Raw genomic sequence first — 17284 nt, 5'->3', positions numbered from 1 at the left:
GAGCATGAGCCGAGAGGCTCGTTCGCTCGCCGTCGTGTTCTCTCGAATCTCGCGGCGTCTCTCGAAAGGACAGGGCGTGTGTGGGACGGGAGTACAGTGCATGATCAGCTCGACAAGCCCTCCCCCGCCCTCGTCCCGTTCCTCCCCCGCCCTCCTCCTCCTCCTCGCGCCCTCCCTCGCCCGCGCCGCTCGACGACAGAGAGAGACATGTCCGACGAGACATTGCGGCCCAGCCCCCGCTCACAGGCGCAGACACTCGTGAAAGTGGCGCCCGGCCGTGTGGACGCGCCGCACCCAAGTCCCGCCTGTCCTCGCTCTCCGGCCCACAGACGGCGTACTGGTGCTCATGGGCGACAACGCGAGCCTGCCGCCACGCTCCGAGGAGCGCAGCAACCAAGCCGGGTCGCCTAGTGTCGTACGTGCTTTTTGAAGGGGCCGGGGTAAATTTGCGTTTGTGTGAAGAAGAGAAAGAGAGGTGCGCCGCCGGCCGCCTGCTCCTCCTCTCGTCGCTCGCATGCACCCAACTCGCTCTCGTCGTCGGTCCAGCTCGACTGCCGACTCTGCACAGATCCGCTCGAGTGCGGTGCAGCCAGCCCGAAGCTGTCTCTGCGGCCGAGCGGACCTCCTCGCTCGCGTTCGACTCGGAGCTGGTCCACCTCTGCGCGCGCTCGGAGCTGCTTCCGCGTCCTGCGCTGGTGCGCTTCTTTGCCCTCTGCACGCGGCCGTCATACGTACGACCCGTGGGACGGGCGGGCCCAGAGCGCGACCGATGAATCCGGCGTCGGGTCCGGCCCGATCGAGGGAACACGCGCCTCGTTCGGCGGACCTTGCGCGTCCCCTCTCGCCTCCTTTTCCCCTGCCGAGAGAGCTTGCGCACGCTCTGCCGCCCGCCGCCGACTCACTCGCTGAGCTCAGCGCCTCGTCAGCTGCCTCGAGCGAACCTCGACGTCTTCGCCTCCTCCCTCCCTTCCTCCCTCCTGTCCCGCGTCCGCCGCGATGAGCGCACCCCTCGACTCGACCATCGCCTCGCAAGCCACCGCCATCGAGGCCCACGAGCTCGACGACCGCACCAGCACGCACAATGTCGAGAAGGTCCTGTCGCAAGAGTCGACCTACTCCAAGACGGGCCGCAGGTCGAGCGACGAGGACGGCGCAGCGGCCTTGCCGGCCGACAGCAGGACGCAGGCGCAGATCGAGCGCGACAGCAAGTACCTGAGAGGCTGTGAGTCGACCCTCGTCCCTCTTTCCGGTCGGCTGAGCGGCAGCCTCGAGAACTGACGCTCGCCCCCCCCCAATTCGCAGCCAAGCTCGCCCTCGTCTTCACCGGCATGCTCCTGTCGGTTTTCCTCAGTGCGTCGGACGCTCTCTGTCTCTCTCGCCATCGAGGTTGTGCGGAGCCGGGCCGCTGACCCTGTCGTCGCCGCACGATCCTCCTCCTCTCGACCCTCCTCGATTCCCCCTCCCGTCCTCCCGCATCGCCATTTCGTTCCTCGCGTCGTGCACATCCACAGTCGCTCTCGACCAGACGATCCTTGCGCCGGCCATCCCGGTCATCGCGAGCAAGTTTGACGTGCGCGGCCGTCCACTTTTCGGCCTCTCGAGCGAATTCGAGCTGACTCAGTCTTGCACCCTCGACAGGCTCTCGACCAGATTGTGGGTCTCTCCTTCTTCTCTAATCGCGTCCTTCAGTACGCCGGCATCTGCGGGCGGCCGAGCAACTCGCTGACTCGAGCTTCTCGCCCTCCTCCCTTTCCTCCCTTCCTCCCTCTCGACCACGTCCTCCGACCATCTCGTCACGTGCAGGGATGGATCGTGTCGGCATACTTCCTCACCCAGACCGCCTTTCTCCTGCTGTACGGGCAGATCCTCACGCTCGCCGACCGCAAGTGGACCTACCTGGCCGCCATCGTCATTTTCGAGCTCGGCTCGCTCATCTGCGCCGTCGCGCACTCGGTCGAGGTCCTCATCTTTGGTCGAGCGTTTGCCGGTGTCGGCGCCGCCGGCATCTTCGTCTCGGTCCTGTCCATCATCGCCGAGGTGACCCGTCTCGAGGACCGGCCCAAGTTGCTCGGTGCGTCCCTGCCGCTCTCGCCTCTTCTCGAGCCACACAAGACTCACTCTGCTTCGGTTGCGCGCAGGCCTGTTTGGCGCCGTCTTTGGCGTGTCCTCGGTCGTCGGTCCGCTCGTGCGTCTGCTCGAGTCGCTCCTCCTCCTCCGACCTCGCTCACCTTCTCCTCCTCTTGCAGCTCGGCGGCGCCTTTACCGACCACGTCTCGTGGCGCCTCTGCTTCTACATCAACCTTCCAGTCGGTGCCGTGACGGTCGCCGCGATCGTCTTTATCGTGCGTCCGCCGCCGCACCTCGCCTTCTCAAGTTGCCCTGAGCGAGACTGACTCATCTTGTTCTGCGCCCAGCTCGGCCCTCAACCTCCACCTCCCATGCGCGAGGATGTCGCTCTCTGGACGGAGCGCAAGTTCACGCGTTGGACGTTCGGTCGCTGGTCGCCATCGCGCTCGTCCCTCGCATTCCGCGCGTTCGCCCTCGACTGGATCGGCACCATCCTCATGCTCGGCATCATCACCTGCCTCGTCCTCGCCCTGCAGTGGGGCGGCGTCAAGTACGCCTGGTCGGCCGGCCCCGTCGTCGCGTGCTTCGTCGTCTTTGCCGTCCTGATCCCGGCGTTCGTCGGCTTCGAGTGGAAGCTCGCCGGTCCCAGTCGCATCATGCCGCTCGAGTACTTCAACGGTCGCACGCAGGTGCGTCGCACGCCCCCTTTCTCGCCTCTCGAGAGTGTCCGGCTCACCCGCACGTTCCTCGCGCAGGTCGGCGCCACCCTCGCCGCCTTCTTCACCATGTTCGTCCTCCTCGTCGCAACGTACTACCTGCCGACCTTCTTCGTACGTCCCTCTCGCTCTCTCCAGGGTCGTGTCGACGAGCATGAGCCGAGGGCTAACCTCCCTTCCCGCCCCATCCTCTCGCGCCGCACCGTCGCCCGTCTACAGCAAGCTACGCGCTTCCACTCGGCGACCAAGTCGGGCATCGACATCCTTCCCTTCATGCTCAGCGTCGTCTTTGCGTCGGGCGCGGCCGGCGGGCTCATCTCGTGGACCGGGTACTACTGGCCGTTCGTCGTCTTTGGTCCCGTCTTCTCGTGCATCGGCTCGGGCCTGCTCTACACGGTCGACGAGCACTCGTCGATGGCCAAGCTCATCGGGTACCAGATTGTGCGTCCCCTTGCCTCACCTCGAGCGAGCGCTCGAGCCTCGCTCACCTCCTTTCTTTCTCGGGCAGCTCGTCGGCGTCGGCGTCGGCTGCGTCCTCCAGAACACGCTCATCGCCGTCCAGGCCGACTGCAAGGACGAGTCCGAGGTTCCTCAGCGCACCGCCATCGTCACGTTCGGCCAGCTCGGTGCGCCCCCGTCCTCTCCCTAGACGGCTTGGGAACATCGACTGACCCTCTCCCTCTTTGACGCACACAGTCGGCGGCACCATCGGCATCGCGATCGGCTCGAGCATATTTGGCACGCGCCTCGGTTCGGCGCTGCGCGAGTTCGCTCCCGAGGCACCCTTCCAGCTCGTGCGCAACTCGGTCGAGGTGCGCTCCCTCTCTCACGCCCTTTCCAAGGTCGCCCCGCACTGACGCTCGCCTTTACGCAGGCCATTCCGACGCTCCCGGTCGAGCTGCAGCCCGGCGTCGTGCACGCCTACACGCTCGCGCTGCGCGACGTGTTCATCATCGGCGTCGCCGCCGGTGCGTCCCCTTCTCGCTTCCCCTTGTCGTCGTCCCGCTCGCCTCGCTCACTCTCTTTCTCGCGCAGGTGGCTGCACCTCGTTGTGCGCGCTCATGATCCGCAACCTCAACATCAAGGGGCGCGACCTCATGGGCGGCGGCGCGTAGATTGTCGAGTCGACGTCGCTCGGACCTCGCCTCACTTTGCTTGCCTCCCTCTTTCGCATTCGCCTTTCGCGCTCTCCCGGGTCTCCTTCTGTGCACCTCGTAGCGTCTCGTCGGATCTGTGCATCGCAAGACTGGCCTTCTCCCGTTCGCGCAGAGCGAGAAAGCGAGTCCGCCCGTCCGACCGAGAGCCCGAAAGCCGCTCGCTTGCGGGTCGGCTTACCAGACGGTCAATGTCGCTGAGCAACTCGCTGGAGCTGCTCAAGCAGCGATCTCGTCAGCTGTGTCAGCCCCACACGGCTGCCTCCACCTCGGACCGTCGGCGACGCCGCTCTTCTCGTCTCTCTCTCCTCCACTTCCACCTCTCGCTCTCGCTATCGTCATGTCCTCAAACTCTGCTGCATGGTACAAGGAGCGCCTCGCGCAGCTCGAGGTGGACGACGCGCCCATGTGGACGGCCGAGAAGGGCGAGGTTCTCGTCACGGTGCGCCCGCTCTCCCTTCCTTCAAGCCGACACGCTGCTCACGGTCCTCCCTTACACAGGTCCACTCGGTCTCGATTCAGCCCGTCGACTGGAAGGTGAGCCCCGTCCGCTCGACGTTCGCCGCCGAGCCCTCGCGCGTGAGCTGACCCACCTCTCGCCGCGCCCGCAGATCCAGACGTACGGCTTCGACCAGATGGTCAAGCAGTACCCGTTCATCCTCGGCACCGACGTCGCCGGCGAGGTCGTCGAGGTCGGCGAGGGCGTCTCGAACGTCAAGAAGGGTGACCGCGTCCTCGGGTGCGTCCACTCTCTCTCCTCTCGCTCTCGCTCCTGCAGCAGAAGCTGACTTTCTCCGGTACAGACACTGCAAGGGCCTCGGTACCGGCGAGCCCAAGCATTCGGCGTTCCAGCGCTTCGCCGTCATCGACGCCTACCTCGCCTCGTCCATCCCCGATTCGCTCTCCTTCGACGAGGCGACGGTGCTTCCCCTCGGCCTCTCGACCGCCGCGTCGGGCCTGTACCCGAAGGACAAGCTCGCCCTGCCGTACCCGCACGCCGACTCGCCCAACCCGCAAGGCAAGGGCAAGGTCGTCCTCGTCTACGGCGGCTCGTCGTCGGTCGGCGCGAGCGCCATCCAGCTCGCCGCCGCCTCGGGCGTCCGCGTCGTGACGACGTGCTCGCCGGCCAACTTTGACCTCGTCAAGAGCCTCGGCGCCGCCGCCGCGTTCGACTACCGCACGCCCAAGGACGACCTCGTCTCGTCGCTCGTCGCCGCCGTCGAGAAGGAGGGCAGCGAGTTTGCCGGCGCGTTCGACGCCATCTCGGAGCACGGCAGCGTCGAGCTCTGCGCGCAGGTCGCTCTCAAGGCGTTCGGTGGCTCGGGCAAGAAGTACATCGCCGCGACCTTGCCGCCTCCTCAAGACCTGCCCGAGGGCATCTCGTCCGAGTGGGGTGCGTCCGCCTCTCTCTTTCTCTCTCTTTCCGAGTCTCTTTGCGCTCGTCGCAGGCCCTGACGCCGCCGCTCACACAGTCTTTGCGATCGACATCGCCCTGAAGGAGGACGCCGCCGTCGCTCGCGCCGTCTACCACGACTTTGTCCCCGCCGCGCTCAAGGCGCACTCGCTCCAGGCCAAGCCGGATCCGCTCGTCGTCGGCAGCGGACTCGAGAACGTGCAGAAGGGCCTCGACCGGCAGAAGGAGGGCGTGAGCGCCAAGAAGGTCGTCGTGACGGGCATTCAGGGCTAGCCGGCGCCACCCGTCGTTGCCTGAGAATTACAGTACCCTCAGTCACATTGACTCGGCCTCTCGAGAGACGACGAGAGAGTTGGCGCAGCAGCGAGCGTCGCGGCGACAGAGAGACGCAGAGAAAGCTGGCGACGACCGCTCGAGGGAATCGGTCATGCTGCTGCTGCCCCTCAAAGGTCCTCTCGTCCACGTCCGACGAGTCTGGACAGCTTTCACAGTCCCGAGAGTGCAAGAGCGAGGCGGGCTCACGGTTCCGCAAAGGAGCGCGAGGTCCGACCGCCGGCCGGTCTCCTTGCCCGCCTCGCCTCACCTCCTCTTGCAGCAGGTTCACCTCTTCGAGGTCACTCGATCGCTCGCAGCGATGCGCAGGTACAAGTACGCTAGGCGAGAGCGTCGAAAGCGGGGTTCTGCGAGGGACTGGACGCTGCAGAGCGCGGTCGAGAGAGGCTCGAGTGGCGCTTTGACCGCTCGACGCAAGGCATGCGCTCCTCCGTTTGAGCTCGCAGATACTGCCGTGCGAAGACGAGCATAGGCTGTGGCTGCGGTAGCAAGGAGCCGGCGAGAGAAAGCTGTGCTCGAGCAGGACGAGAGACGGTCCGCGCGCTTGAGAAGGTCGAGGTGAGGCGTCGCAACCGGGTTGGATCTCGATTCTCGGCGAACTACGGCTTCGGCGAGGGCCAAAGCGACGGCAGGCCGCGCAAGCTGGCCAGGCGAGAGCGCGAGAGTCGCGAGCTGAAGCGGGCGCGGGGTAGAGCAAGCTGGGGAAGCGAGAGAGGGAGAGAGAGAGAGTGAGGGGGTGGCGAGGTGGAGACGAGGCGAGCGGTTGGCTTGCGCGCGCGCGAGAGGGATCGAGGCGAGAGGCGAGCCCCGAGAGTGGAAGGAAGGACGAGGAAACCTGCGTGCGGAGGCGCCGCGCGCGCGTGCCACCTGGCTGAGCACGGGCCCGAGCTTGAGGGAGCTGGGGGCGCGCGAGCGAGACGAGGGCAGGGCGAGCCCGCGCGTGGCGGCCGCCTCGCAACCCAAGGCTCGCCCTGGCCGCCGCTCTTGCTCTCTTTCCTCCACCTTCGCGTCTCACCACTCGAATCTCACTTCATCCATCATGGGGTGCGTCCACTGCTCCCTCTACTCGACCCAGCTGTGCACCGCGGTCGCCCACCGGCGGCTGCGCAGCTCGCGGGTCGACCACCCTCGTCACTCTTGAGAACCGAGCACTGACTTTTGCCTCGCCACTCGTCCTCGCCGCCCTGCAGCAAGGAAAAGGTGCGCCCTACCTGGAACGACGACCACTCGACAGTCGACGGGCACGGTTACTGACCCGTCCTTTTCCCCCCTCCCGCCGTCGCCTCTCGCCTCCCCCCCTCCCGCCAACCACCTCCCCCGCCTTTGCTCCTCCCTCTCTCGCTTCACCTGCACTCTGTCCATGGTTCTCACCACCAGGGACACGTTAACGTCGTCGTTATCGGTGCGTCCACTCTCTCTTCGCCTCGTCCCGCGCCGTCGCGAGCTCGTCTCTGACCTCCGCCCCGCCCCCCCCCCTCGCTCTCGGCGCTCGCTCTCTACAGGCCACGTCGACTCCGGCAAGTCGACCACCACCGGCCACCTCATCTACAAGTGCGGTGGTATCGACAAGCGTACCATCGAGAAGTTGTGCGTCTCGCTCTCGCTCCCTCGGCCTGTTCCTCGAGTCCTCGTCCTGACCTCGCTCTCGTCCCCCTCTACAGCGAGAAGGAGGCTGCTGAGCTCGGCAAGGGTGCGTCCTCGTCCCATCTGCCCGAATTTTCTTCGCAGCCCCGCTCGTCGACCCGGGCGATCCATCCCCTTTGCGGGTGACGTCGGGCGAGACGAGCGGGTCGTGCGCCTCGTCTTTCGACGGCGGTGCAGCGTCCTGACGAGCTTTTGTGCCGCCTGCAGGTTCGTTCAAGTACGCGTGGGTCCTCGACAAGTTGAAGGCCGAGCGCGAGCGCGGTATCACCATCGACATCGCCCTCTGGAAGTTCGAGACCCCCAAGGTGCGTCCCGACCGTCCCTCTCTCGTCGCCGTCGCCGACGACAGGGTCCTGACGCTCTGGCCCCTCTCGTGCAGTACATGATCACCGTCATCGACGCCCCGGGTCACCGCGACTTCATCAAGAACATGATCACCGGTACCTCGCAGGCCGACTGCGCCATCCTCATCATCGCCGCCGGCACTGGTGAGTTCGAGGCCGGTATCTCGAAGGACGGCCAGACCCGCGAGCACGCCCTCCTCGCCTTCACCCTCGGTGTCCGCCAGCTCATCGTCGCCATCAACAAGATGGACACGACCAAGTACTCGGAGGCCCGTTTCGAGGAGATCATCAAGGAGACGTCCAACTTCATCAAGAAGGTCGGCTTCAACCCGAAGAACGTCCCCTTCGTCCCCATCTCGGGATGGCACGGCGACAACATGATCGAGCCGACCACCAACATGGGCTGGTACAAGGGCTGGAAGAAGGAGACCAAGTCGGGCGAGGTTACCGGCAAGACGCTCCTTGACGCCATCGACGCCATCGAGCCGCCTTCGCGCCCGACCGACAAGCCGCTCCGTCTTCCCCTCCAGGTGCGTCCCTCCTCCCTCTCCTCGTCCTCGTCGTCCTCGCACGGTCCCTGACTCTTTTCTCCCTCTCACAGGACGTCTACAAGATCGGCGGTATCGGAACTGTGCCCGTCGGCCGTGTCGAGACCGGCACGATCAAGGCCGGCATGGTCGTCGTCTTCGCCCCGGCCAACGTCACCACCGAGGTCAAGTCGGTCGAGATGCACCACGAGCAGCTCGAGGCCGGTCTCCCCGGCGACAACGTCGGTGCGTCCGCCTCTCTTTCTCTCGCCGTCCACTACTTGCGCGCCCTTGCTCACTCTCTGCTCCCTTCGAACAGGCTTCAACGTCAAGAACGTCTCGGTCAAGGACATCCGCCGCGGCAACGTCTGCGGTGACTCGAAGAACGACCCGCCCAAGGAGGCCGCGTCGTTCAAGGCCCAGGTCATCGTCATGAACCACCCTGGCCAGATCGGCAACGGCTACGCGCCCGTGCTCGACTGCCACACGGCGCACATTGCGTGCAAGTTTGACACGCTCCTCGAGAAGATCGACCGCCGCTCGGGCAAGTCGGTCGAGGACCTCCCCAAGTTCATCAAGTCGGGCGACGCCGCCATCGTCAAGATGATCCCGTCGAAGCCGATGTGCGTCGAGTCGTTCGCCGAGTACCCGCCTCTCGGTCGCTTCGCCGTCCGCGACATGCGCCAGACGGTTGCCGTCGGTGTCATCAAGGCCGTCGAGAAGACGGACGGCAAGGGTGGCAAGGGTGCGTCCCACTCTCTCTCTCTCTGTCTCTCGTCGTCGTCGTCGTCGAGGAGGAGCTGGTCGAGCGGCGGGACGACTTGGGCAGAGTCCGAGCGAACCGTCCTCCTCGTCCCTCCTCGTCCTTCTCCCTCGTCGTCGACGGCCTCTCCTTCTGTCCGACCATGTCCTGACTCTCTCTCTCCCTCTCGCAGTCACCAAGGCGGCCGTCAAGGCTGGTGGCAAGAAGTAAACAGCTCTCACGAGCTGCTTCTTCCTGTCCTCGTCTTTTTGTCGTTCACGCTTGATCCTTCTCGCAAGGTGTGCTGTAACCCCCCCGCTTCCCCAACCCCGCCCGTCTCGAGAGACCGCGAGAGCAAAGAGAAAGAACGAGAGCGAGAGAGAGAGTCAGTCGCCCCACGTCGAGGTCCTCGCTCCACTCTTCCTCCTCCTCCTTCCCCTCTGCCTCGTGTGCTCTTGCGTCGGCCTCTGTCTCGTCCGCACGTCCATGGAGAGCTGCTCGTCAGTCTCTTCCATCTGTCGAGGCTGCCGTCAAGGTGGCCGCACTCGCCCGAGAAGAGCTTGCTCGCCTCGCCGTGCACGGTCCTCTCTCTCGCGAAGCGGGCGTCCTCGTCGATTCTCTTTCCTTCTGCTGTCGCTCGATTGCGTCGTACTGCTCCTCTCGACACGCAGTGTCGCCTCACGAACGCTGTGGACCGGCGCGCCGGAAAGAGAAGAGGGAACGAAGCTTTACGTGCTCGACTCTCGAGCTGGCAACGACGTCTCTCCTTTCGTCACGGCTCGCTGCTCTGCGCACTCTCGTCGGTCGCACAGGCTCGATGCACTGAGAGCGACTTGCGCGTCGTCGTTGGAACGACGACGCGCGAGGTCCAGCTCGACCTTCTCAAGCCGCAAAGCCCCGTGCTCTCGTCCAGGCTCGCTTTCTTTTCGGCCCTCTGCACTGCGTCTCGACGGTCGCACACCTCTGTACTCGCGCGACGTCCTCGGCTCGATGCGAGCGAGAGTCAAGCAGGAGCTGCGGCGAGGTTCGTGTCGCTCGCAGGCGCGCTCTCGATAGCGGGCCTCGACGAGTCGCAGGGCTCAGCGCCGAGTGAGAGCGTTCACCCAGCTCTGCCTGGAGCGAGCGAGCGTGCAAGCTTGAATCCGCGAGACGAGAGAGAGAGAGAGAGGGCGGCCGGCGTGCGCACGAGCCCTCAGTTTCTGAGAAGGTCGACCTCGACTCTCTCGAGGGCGGCTGTAGCAGCGGCGAGGGCGGCAGGACGTCCACTCTGAGTAGCACTCTCCTTCTGCTTCTCTCGAGGTAGACCGAGTGTGAGCGAGAAGCGTCTCTCGAAGCGGGCGTGACCGAGAAGAATGCGAGGGATGCAAAGTGCTCGACTGGGCGAGAAAGGGGAAAGAGGAGAGGTGGGAGCAAGGTCGCCAAGACGGGAGGAAGACAAGTGCGAGAAGAAGAGGAGACGAGGGGAGCTATCGAGAGAGGGGGCGAGGGGCGCCGAGGAGGGGAGGAAGAGCCCGCTCACGCCTGCACGTCCCTCTTGTAGAAGCCGCCGCCGTACCCGCCGCCGTACCCACCGCCGTAGCCGTCGCCGCGGAAGCCGTCGTCGTACCCGCCGTAGCCTGCGAGCGTGCGGGTGCGAGTCAGGGCGTGCGTCAAAGTGGGCGAGAGAGGGAGAGGGTGGACGCACCGCCCTTGCCGTAGCCGCCCTTGCCGTAGCCGTAGTCGTTGTCGTAGCCTGCGCGCGATGTGGACGAGGGTCAGTCGAGGGGCGGGATGCGAGAGAGAGAGAGAGGTGGGACGCACCCTTGCCGCCAAAGCCGCCGCCAAAGCCGCCGCGACCGCCGAACGAGCCGTAGTTGTCGCGGCCGCCGTAGCCGCCGTAGCCTGTGCGACGAGAGAGTCAGTGCGAGGAGGGACGACGAGGCGAGGAGAGCGCGAGGGACGCACCGCCGCGGCCGAACTTGCCGTCGTCGCGCCCGAAGCCGTCGCGGCCGTAGTCGTCGTTGCCGTACCCGCCGCCGTAGCCTGTTCCGCGAGGCGAGACGAGTGAGTTCGAGGAGAGGCGAATGAGAGAGAGAGCGAGAGGGAGCGCACCGCCGATGCCGCCGTCAAAGCCGTAGCCAAAGTCGTCGAGCGAGAAGAGGCCGTCCTTGTCGTTGAAGCCGCGCTTGTAGTGGCCGCCCTTGCCGCCGTCGATGACGGCCGTGTTCTGCTTCTTGACTGTGAGGGCGGGCGAGGGCAAAGGTCAGGGACGGTCGTCGACGAGGACGAGGACGAGGACGAGAGAGAGAGGTGGGCGCACCGTCCGAGTCGTGCTGCTTGAGGTTGAACTGCTTGTAGCAGAACTCCTCGTAGTAGTACTCCTTGTCGTTCGAGTCCTTCTTGATGCCGTCGAACAGGAACACGTCCTTGCCGTTCGCTGGTGGGTGAAGGAGAAGAGGTCAGGTCCTCGTTCGACTCGCCGCGCCTCTGGGAGAGAAGAGAAAGATGAACGCACCGTCCTGAACGAGCGTCTCCCGGTTGTACTTGAGCTTGTGCTTCTCGACGTCGGCGTAGAGGTTGCGGTAGCAGAGCTCGCGAAGCGAGACCTTGAGCGCCTTCTCATTCTTCTTGAGGTCCGAGTCCTTGACGACGTCCGTGCCGCCGCCGCCGTAGCCTGCGAGGGCGCGTGCGAGGGCGAGGAAAGTGGAGGAGGAAGTGGGAGGGGGAGGTGGGAGGGAAAGGAGAGAGTCAGTGACGGTGCGCCTGTGCGACGACGACGACGACGAGAGGAAAAGAGAGAGAGAGGAGACGCACCGCCGTCGGGAGCAGCGATCGCGAGCGCGGCGCCGGCGAGAGCGAGGAGGGTCGAGGCGAGCATGGTCGAGGTCGAGGTGGGCGAGAGGGTCGAGGGTCGAGGGTCGAGGGTCGAGGGTCGAGGAGAGGGCGAGTGTGAGGAAGGGAAGAGAGAGAGGTGGCCGTGCCAGCGAGCAAGGTCGACGACCGGCGGCGAGTCCTCGCACTGGCGCTGCGAGCCGAGATGGCCGGCGAGCCTTGGCGCGAGCTGCGACTGGCCTCGAGCCACCGACGACGGCGCGAACGAGCGAGGTCGGACCGCGTCGGAGCACAGCTGGCGACCCGCACGAGCTGCTGCACGAGCGCTCCAGTGCGCCTGCATGGCCCGAGCCTGCAGCGACGCGCAGCGAGCGAGAGGGAGGCGAAGCGGCGAGACGAGCAGAGCGGCGCAGGGTCGATCCCGCCGGACCGCTCGAAGCGAGTGCGGACCGGCTCTGGAGGTTGGCAGCTAGTCGCCCAGGTGCACCTGAGCGAGTCCGGCGACGCCCAAAGCGCAGAAGCCGACGAGGTGAAGCCTCGAGCGCTGCGAGTCGGCGTCGTCGGCGAACGCATCTCGTGACCCGCGAATCGCCGCCACCGCCGCTCGGCTGGCCGGTCTGGACGGTACCGTGACAGGCGTGAGAGCTGTAGGAGGCGCGCCTCGGGGTGGGACGCTCGTCTCGAGTGGCTGGAGCAGCCGGCGGAGGGCGAGGGCGAGGGTGGGTAAGGAGGGGCGAGGCGGTCGTCGGGGAGAGGCGCGGCGGACATGCTCGAGTGACAGGGATCTGTAGTTCGGCAGAGTGTAACGTCAGGGTCCCTGCGAGTCCGTGCCGTCGAGCCATGCTCGAAAACTGATGAGGAGGGAGAGGAGGACGAACCTCGACCTCTCGGTGGCCTCTGAAGCCTCCAGCGCCAGCCGCTTGGCCAGAGGGCAGCAGGCAAACAGCAGGAAACAGTCTCGCAGCAAGCGCCGTGCTGCTCGAGAGGTTGGAGGGCCGTGAGCGGCGTGCTGCCAGAGTCGCGGCTCCTCCTCCTCCGCACACACGCTACTTCGAGCCAGCGCACTGCCGCGGGTGCTCTACGACCCTGTCGGGCTAGCTCGAGACCCGCTGCGCCTGAGCGCTGCGGTCGCGCGACGTTGCTGCATTCCTCCTCCTCGTCGCCATCTCGCTCGTCGCGATTCGACCGCACACTCGGCCACCGCGTGTTCAGCTCGCATAGAGCGGTCCAGGTGGCTCTGAAGGAACCGTTCAGAGTCGGTGAGGCTCCTCGAGGTTCCCCCATCTCCCTGGTGCAGCAGCTCGTGCGGGTCGCCAGCTGTGCTCCGACGCGGTCCGACCTCGCTCGTTCGCGCCGTCGTCGGTGGCTCGAGGCCAGTCGCAGCTCGCGCCAAGGCTCGCCGGCCATCTCGGCTCGCAGCGCCAGTGCGAGGACTCGCCGCCGGTCGTCGACCTTGCTCGCTGGCACGGCCACCTCTCTCTCTTCCCTTCCTCACACTCGCCCTCTCCTCGACCCTCGACCCTCGACCCTCGACCCTCGACCCTCGACCCTCTCGCCCACCTCGACCTCGACCATGCTCGCCTCGACCCTCCTCGCTCTCGCCGGCGCCGCGCTCGCGATCGCTGCTCCCGACGGCGGTGCGTCTCCTCTCTCTCTCTTTTCCTCTCGTCGTCGTCGTCGTCGCACAGGCGCACCGTCACTGACTCTCTCCTTTCCCTCCCACCTCCCCCTCCCACTTCCTCCTCCACTTTCCTCGCCCTCGCACGCGCCCTCGCAGGCTACGGCGGCGGCGGCACGGACGTCGTCAAGGACTCGGACCTCAAGAAGAATGAGAAGGCGCTCAAGGTCTCGCTTCGCGAGCTCTGCTACCGCAACCTCTACGCCGACGTCGAGAAGCACAAGCTCAAGTACAACCGGGAGACGCTCGTTCAGGACGGTGCGTTCATCTTTCTCTTCTCTCCCGAGGCGCGGCGAGTCGAACGAGGACCTGACCTCTTCTCCTTCACCCACCAGCGAACGGCAAGGACGTGTTCCTGTTCGACGGCATCAAGAAGGACTCGAACGACAAGGAGTACTACTACGAGGAGTTCTGCTACAAGCAGTTCAACCTCAAGCAGCACGACTCGGACGGTGCGCCCACCTCTCTCTCTCGTCCTCGTCCTCGTCGACGAGCGTCCCTGACCTTTGCCCTCGCCCGCCCTCGCAGTCAAGAAGCAGAACACGGCCGTCATCGACGGCGGCAAGGGCGGCCACTACAAGCGCGGCTTCAACGACAAGGACGGCCTCTTCTCGCTCGACGACTTTGGCCACGGCTTTGACGGCGGCATCGGCGGTGCGCTCCCTCTCGCTCTCTCTCTCATTCGCCTCTCCTCGAACTCACTCGTCTCGCCTCGCGGAACAGGCTACGGCGGCGGGTACGGCAACGACGACTACGGCCGCGACGGCTTCGGGCGCGACGACGGCAAGTTCGGCCGCGGCGGTGCGTCCCTCGCGCTCTCCTCGCCTCGTCGTCCCTCCTCGCACTGACTCTCTCGTCGCACAGGCTACGGCGGCTACGGCGGCCGCGACAACTACGGCTCGTTCGGCGGTCGCGGCGGCTTTGGCGGCGGCTTTGGCGGCAAGGGTGCGTCCCACCTCTCTCTCTCTCTCGCATCCCGCCCCTCGACTGACCCTCGTCCACATCGCGCGCAGGCTACGACAACGACTACGGCTACGGCAAGGGCGGCTACGGCAAGGGCGGTGCGTCCACCCTCTCCCTCTCTCGCCCACTTTGACGCACGCCCTGACTCGCACCCGCACGCTCGCAGGCTACGGCGGGTACGACGACGGCTTCCGCGGCGACGGCTACGGCGGTGGGTACGGCGGCGGGTACGGCGGCGGCTTCTACAAGAGGGACGTGCAGGCGTGAGCGGGCTCTTCCTCCCCTCCTCGGCGCCCCTCGCCCCCTCTCTCGATAGCTCCCCTCGTCTCCTCTTCTTCTCGCACTTGTCTTCCTCCCGTCTTGGCGACCTTGCTCCCACCTCTCCTCTTTCCCCTTTCTCGCCCAGTCGAGCACTTTGCATCCCTCGCATTCTTCTCGGTCACGCCCGCTTCGAGAGACGCTTCTCGCTCACACTCGGTCTACCTCGAGAGAAGCAGAAGGAGAGTGCTACTCAGAGTGGACGTCCTGCCGCCCTCGCCGCTGCTACAGCCGCCCTCGAGAGAGTCGAGGTCGACCTTCTCAGAAACTGAGGGCTCGTGCGCACGCCGGCCGCCCTCTCTCTCTCTCTCTCGTCTCGCGGATTCAAGCTTGCACGCTCGCTCGCTCCAGGCAGAGCTGGGTGAACGCTCTCACTCGGCGCTGAGCCCTGCGACTCGTCGAGGCCCGCTATCGAGAGCGCGCCTGCGAGCGACACGAACCTCGCCGCAGCTCCTGCTTGACTCTCGCTCGCATCGAGCCGAGGACGTCGCGCGAGTACAGAGGTGTGCGACCGTCGAGACGCAGTGCAGAGGGCCGAAAAGAAAGCGAGCCTGGACGAGAGCACGGGGCTTTGCGGCTTGAGAAGGTCGAGCTGGACCTCGCGCGTCGTCGTTCCAACGACGACGCGCAAGTCGCTCTCAGTGCATCGAGCCTGTGCGACCGACGAGAGTGCGCAGAGCAGCGAGCCGTGACGAAAGGAGAGACGTCGTTGCCAGCTCGAGAGTCGAGCACGTAAAGCTTCGTTCCCTCTTCTCTTTCCGGCGCGCCGGTCCACAGCGTTCGTGAGGCGACACTGCGTGTCGAGAGGAGCAGTACGACGCAATCGAGCGACAGCAGAAGGAGGGAGAATCGACGAGGACGCCCGCTTCGCGAGAGAGAGGACCGTGCACGGCGAGGCGAGCAAGCTCTTCTCGGGCGAGTGCGGCCACCTTGACGGCAGCCTCGACAGATGGAAGAGACTGACGAGCAGCTCTCCATGGACGTGCGGACGAGACAGAGGCCGACGCAAGAGCACACGAGGCAGAGGGGAAGGAGGAGGAGGAAGAGTGGAGCGAGGACCTCGACGTGGGGCGACTGACTCTCTCTCTCGCTCTCGTGCTTTCTCTTTGCTCTCGCGGTCTCTCGAGACGGGCGGGGTTGGGGAAGCGGGGGGGTTACAGCACACCTTGCGAGAAGGATCAAGCGTGAACGACAAAAAGACGAGGACAGGAAGAAGCAGCTCGTGAGAGCTGTTTACTTCTTGCCACCAGCCTTGACGGCCGCCTTGGTGACTGCGAGAGGGAGAGAGAGAGTCAGGACATGGTCGGACAGAAGGAGAGGCCGTCGACGACGAGGGAGAAGGACGAGGAGGGACGAGGAGGACGGTTCGCTCGGACTCTGCCCAAGTCGTCCCGCCGCTCGACCAGCTCCTCCTCGACGACGACGACGACGAGAGACAGAGAGAGAGAGAGTGGGACGCACCCTTGCCACCCTTGCCGTCCGTCTTCTCGACGGCCTTGATGACACCGACGGCAACCGTCTGGCGCATGTCGCGGACGGCGAAACGGCCGAGATGCGGGTACTCGGCGAACGACTCGACGCACATCGGCTTCGACGGGATCATCTTGACAATCGCGGCGTCGCCCGACTTGATGAACTTGGGGAGGTCCTCGACCGACTTGCCCGAGCGGCGGTCGATCTTCTCGAGGAGCGTGTCAAACTTGCACGCAATGTGCGCCGTGTGGCAGTCGAGCACGGGCGCGTAGCCGTTGCCGATCTGGCCAGGTGGAGCTTGGCCCGGACGAGCGCAAGGTCGATGACTCGGGCAACAATCTCTCACTCTCGTTCTCCCTGGTCGACTCGACGACGCACCCTGAGCACCGCTCGCAATAGATAGTATAGCAGAGATCTCACTGCCCCTCACGTCCACCCTGGCTCGACCGCCGACTCTCCTCGCACGCGCCCCTCAGCCCTTGACCCTGCCGCCGCCGAGCGACATTTTGACCCTGACGGCGCTCGCCGCGCCACCGTCGCCGTTCGAGCGCACGCCGGCGATGGCGAGGAGCTCCTGGGCGCCCGGGTGCATCGAGGCGCGCTTGGCGTTCGTCTCGGCAGCCATCTCGCGCACGATGGCGGCGTTGTGCGGGTCAGAGAGGCCCTTGAGCGCGGCACCTGCGAGCGACGACGAGCGAAAGAGTCAGGAAGACGTTCGAGGGAGAGAGAGAGACGAGAGACGAGAGAGAAGGAGAGACGCACCGTGCTCGCCCGTGATGCAGAGCGCCTGGTACCCTCCCTTCGAGTGCGTCGTCAGGATGTACTCGACCTGCGCGATTAGTCGGAGCGTGAGTGGCGGCTCGAACGAGGAGGGCAGAGGAACAGGGACGCACTCGCTCGTCCTTGGCGAGGCAGCGGAACCCCTGCTGCAGGTCGATGCCGGTGTAGTGGGCGAACACTGGAGGTCCGAGCGAGTCAGGGCCGACGAGGACGCCGAAAGAGAGAGCGGGACGCACCGTCTGCCTGGAGCTCGTCGTGCAGGTCGTCGATGATGAAGCCGTAGCCCTGCACGGTGCGCGAGAAGGTCAGGCGAGACGTCT

General features: G+C 65.7%; 5 protein-coding genes across 5 annotated transcripts; 4 read left to right on the top strand and 1 right to left on the bottom strand.

The window, feature by feature from the left end:
* Positions 1-996: 996 nt before the first annotated feature.
* On the top strand, positions 997-4044 carry RHOBADRAFT_50444 (uncharacterized protein; the record flags this gene model as incomplete). The annotated part of the gene is made up of 14 exons (XM_018415319.1): positions 997-1222; positions 1303-1350; positions 1512-1570; positions 1639-1653; positions 1804-2071; positions 2139-2185; positions 2247-2342; positions 2415-2756; positions 2823-2897; positions 3003-3224; positions 3292-3409; positions 3480-3595; positions 3658-3751; positions 3819-4044. The coding sequence occupies 14 exons, from the start codon at positions 997-999 to the stop codon at positions 3896-3898; spliced, it is 1806 nt and encodes a 601-aa protein (XP_018273965.1). The 3' UTR covers positions 3899-4044.
* A 233-nt stretch (positions 4045-4277) lies between these two features.
* RHOBADRAFT_50443 (uncharacterized protein) lies at positions 4278-5624 on the top strand (the record flags this gene model as incomplete). Its single annotated transcript, XM_018415318.1, has 5 exons — positions 4278-4379; positions 4439-4474; positions 4549-4676; positions 4741-5330; positions 5410-5624. 5 exons carry the CDS (start codon positions 4278-4280, stop codon positions 5622-5624), a joined length of 1071 nt encoding a protein of 356 aa, XP_018273964.1.
* Positions 5625-6723: 1099 nt separating this feature from the next.
* Positions 6724-9172, top strand: RHOBADRAFT_40458 (elongation factor 1-alpha; the record flags this gene model as incomplete). Its single annotated transcript, XM_018413716.1, has 10 exons — positions 6724-6728; positions 6875-6884; positions 7062-7086; positions 7187-7271; positions 7346-7374; positions 7536-7633; positions 7708-8202; positions 8274-8445; positions 8519-8944; positions 9135-9172. 10 exons carry the CDS (start codon positions 6724-6726, stop codon positions 9170-9172), a joined length of 1383 nt encoding a protein of 460 aa, XP_018273963.1.
* A 4153-nt stretch (positions 9173-13325) lies between these two features.
* Positions 13326-14660, top strand: RHOBADRAFT_40456 (uncharacterized protein; the record flags this gene model as incomplete). Its single annotated transcript, XM_018413715.1, has 8 exons — positions 13326-13389; positions 13530-13688; positions 13766-13882; positions 13959-14084; positions 14154-14231; positions 14295-14375; positions 14444-14491; positions 14560-14660. 8 exons carry the CDS (start codon positions 13326-13328, stop codon positions 14658-14660), a joined length of 774 nt encoding a protein of 257 aa, XP_018273962.1.
* A 1284-nt stretch (positions 14661-15944) lies between these two features.
* RHOBADRAFT_40455 (uncharacterized protein) lies at positions 15945-17249 on the bottom strand (the record flags this gene model as incomplete). The annotated part of the gene is made up of 6 exons (XM_018413714.1): positions 15945-15982; positions 16173-16467; positions 16669-16862; positions 16947-17013; positions 17078-17142; positions 17201-17249. Coding segments are annotated over 6 exons (708 nt in total), but the record flags the coding sequence as incomplete, so codon positions are not given.
* Positions 17250-17284: the final 35 nt, after the last annotated feature.

This window comes from Rhodotorula graminis (genome assembly GCF_001329695.1).
Source record: "Rhodotorula graminis WP1 unplaced genomic scaffold RHOBAscaffold_1, whole genome shotgun sequence".
In the NCBI taxonomy this organism is placed as follows: domain Eukaryota; kingdom Fungi; phylum Basidiomycota; class Microbotryomycetes; order Sporidiobolales; family Sporidiobolaceae; genus Rhodotorula; species Rhodotorula graminis.
This window is presented reverse-complemented; position numbering and strand designations above follow the sequence as displayed.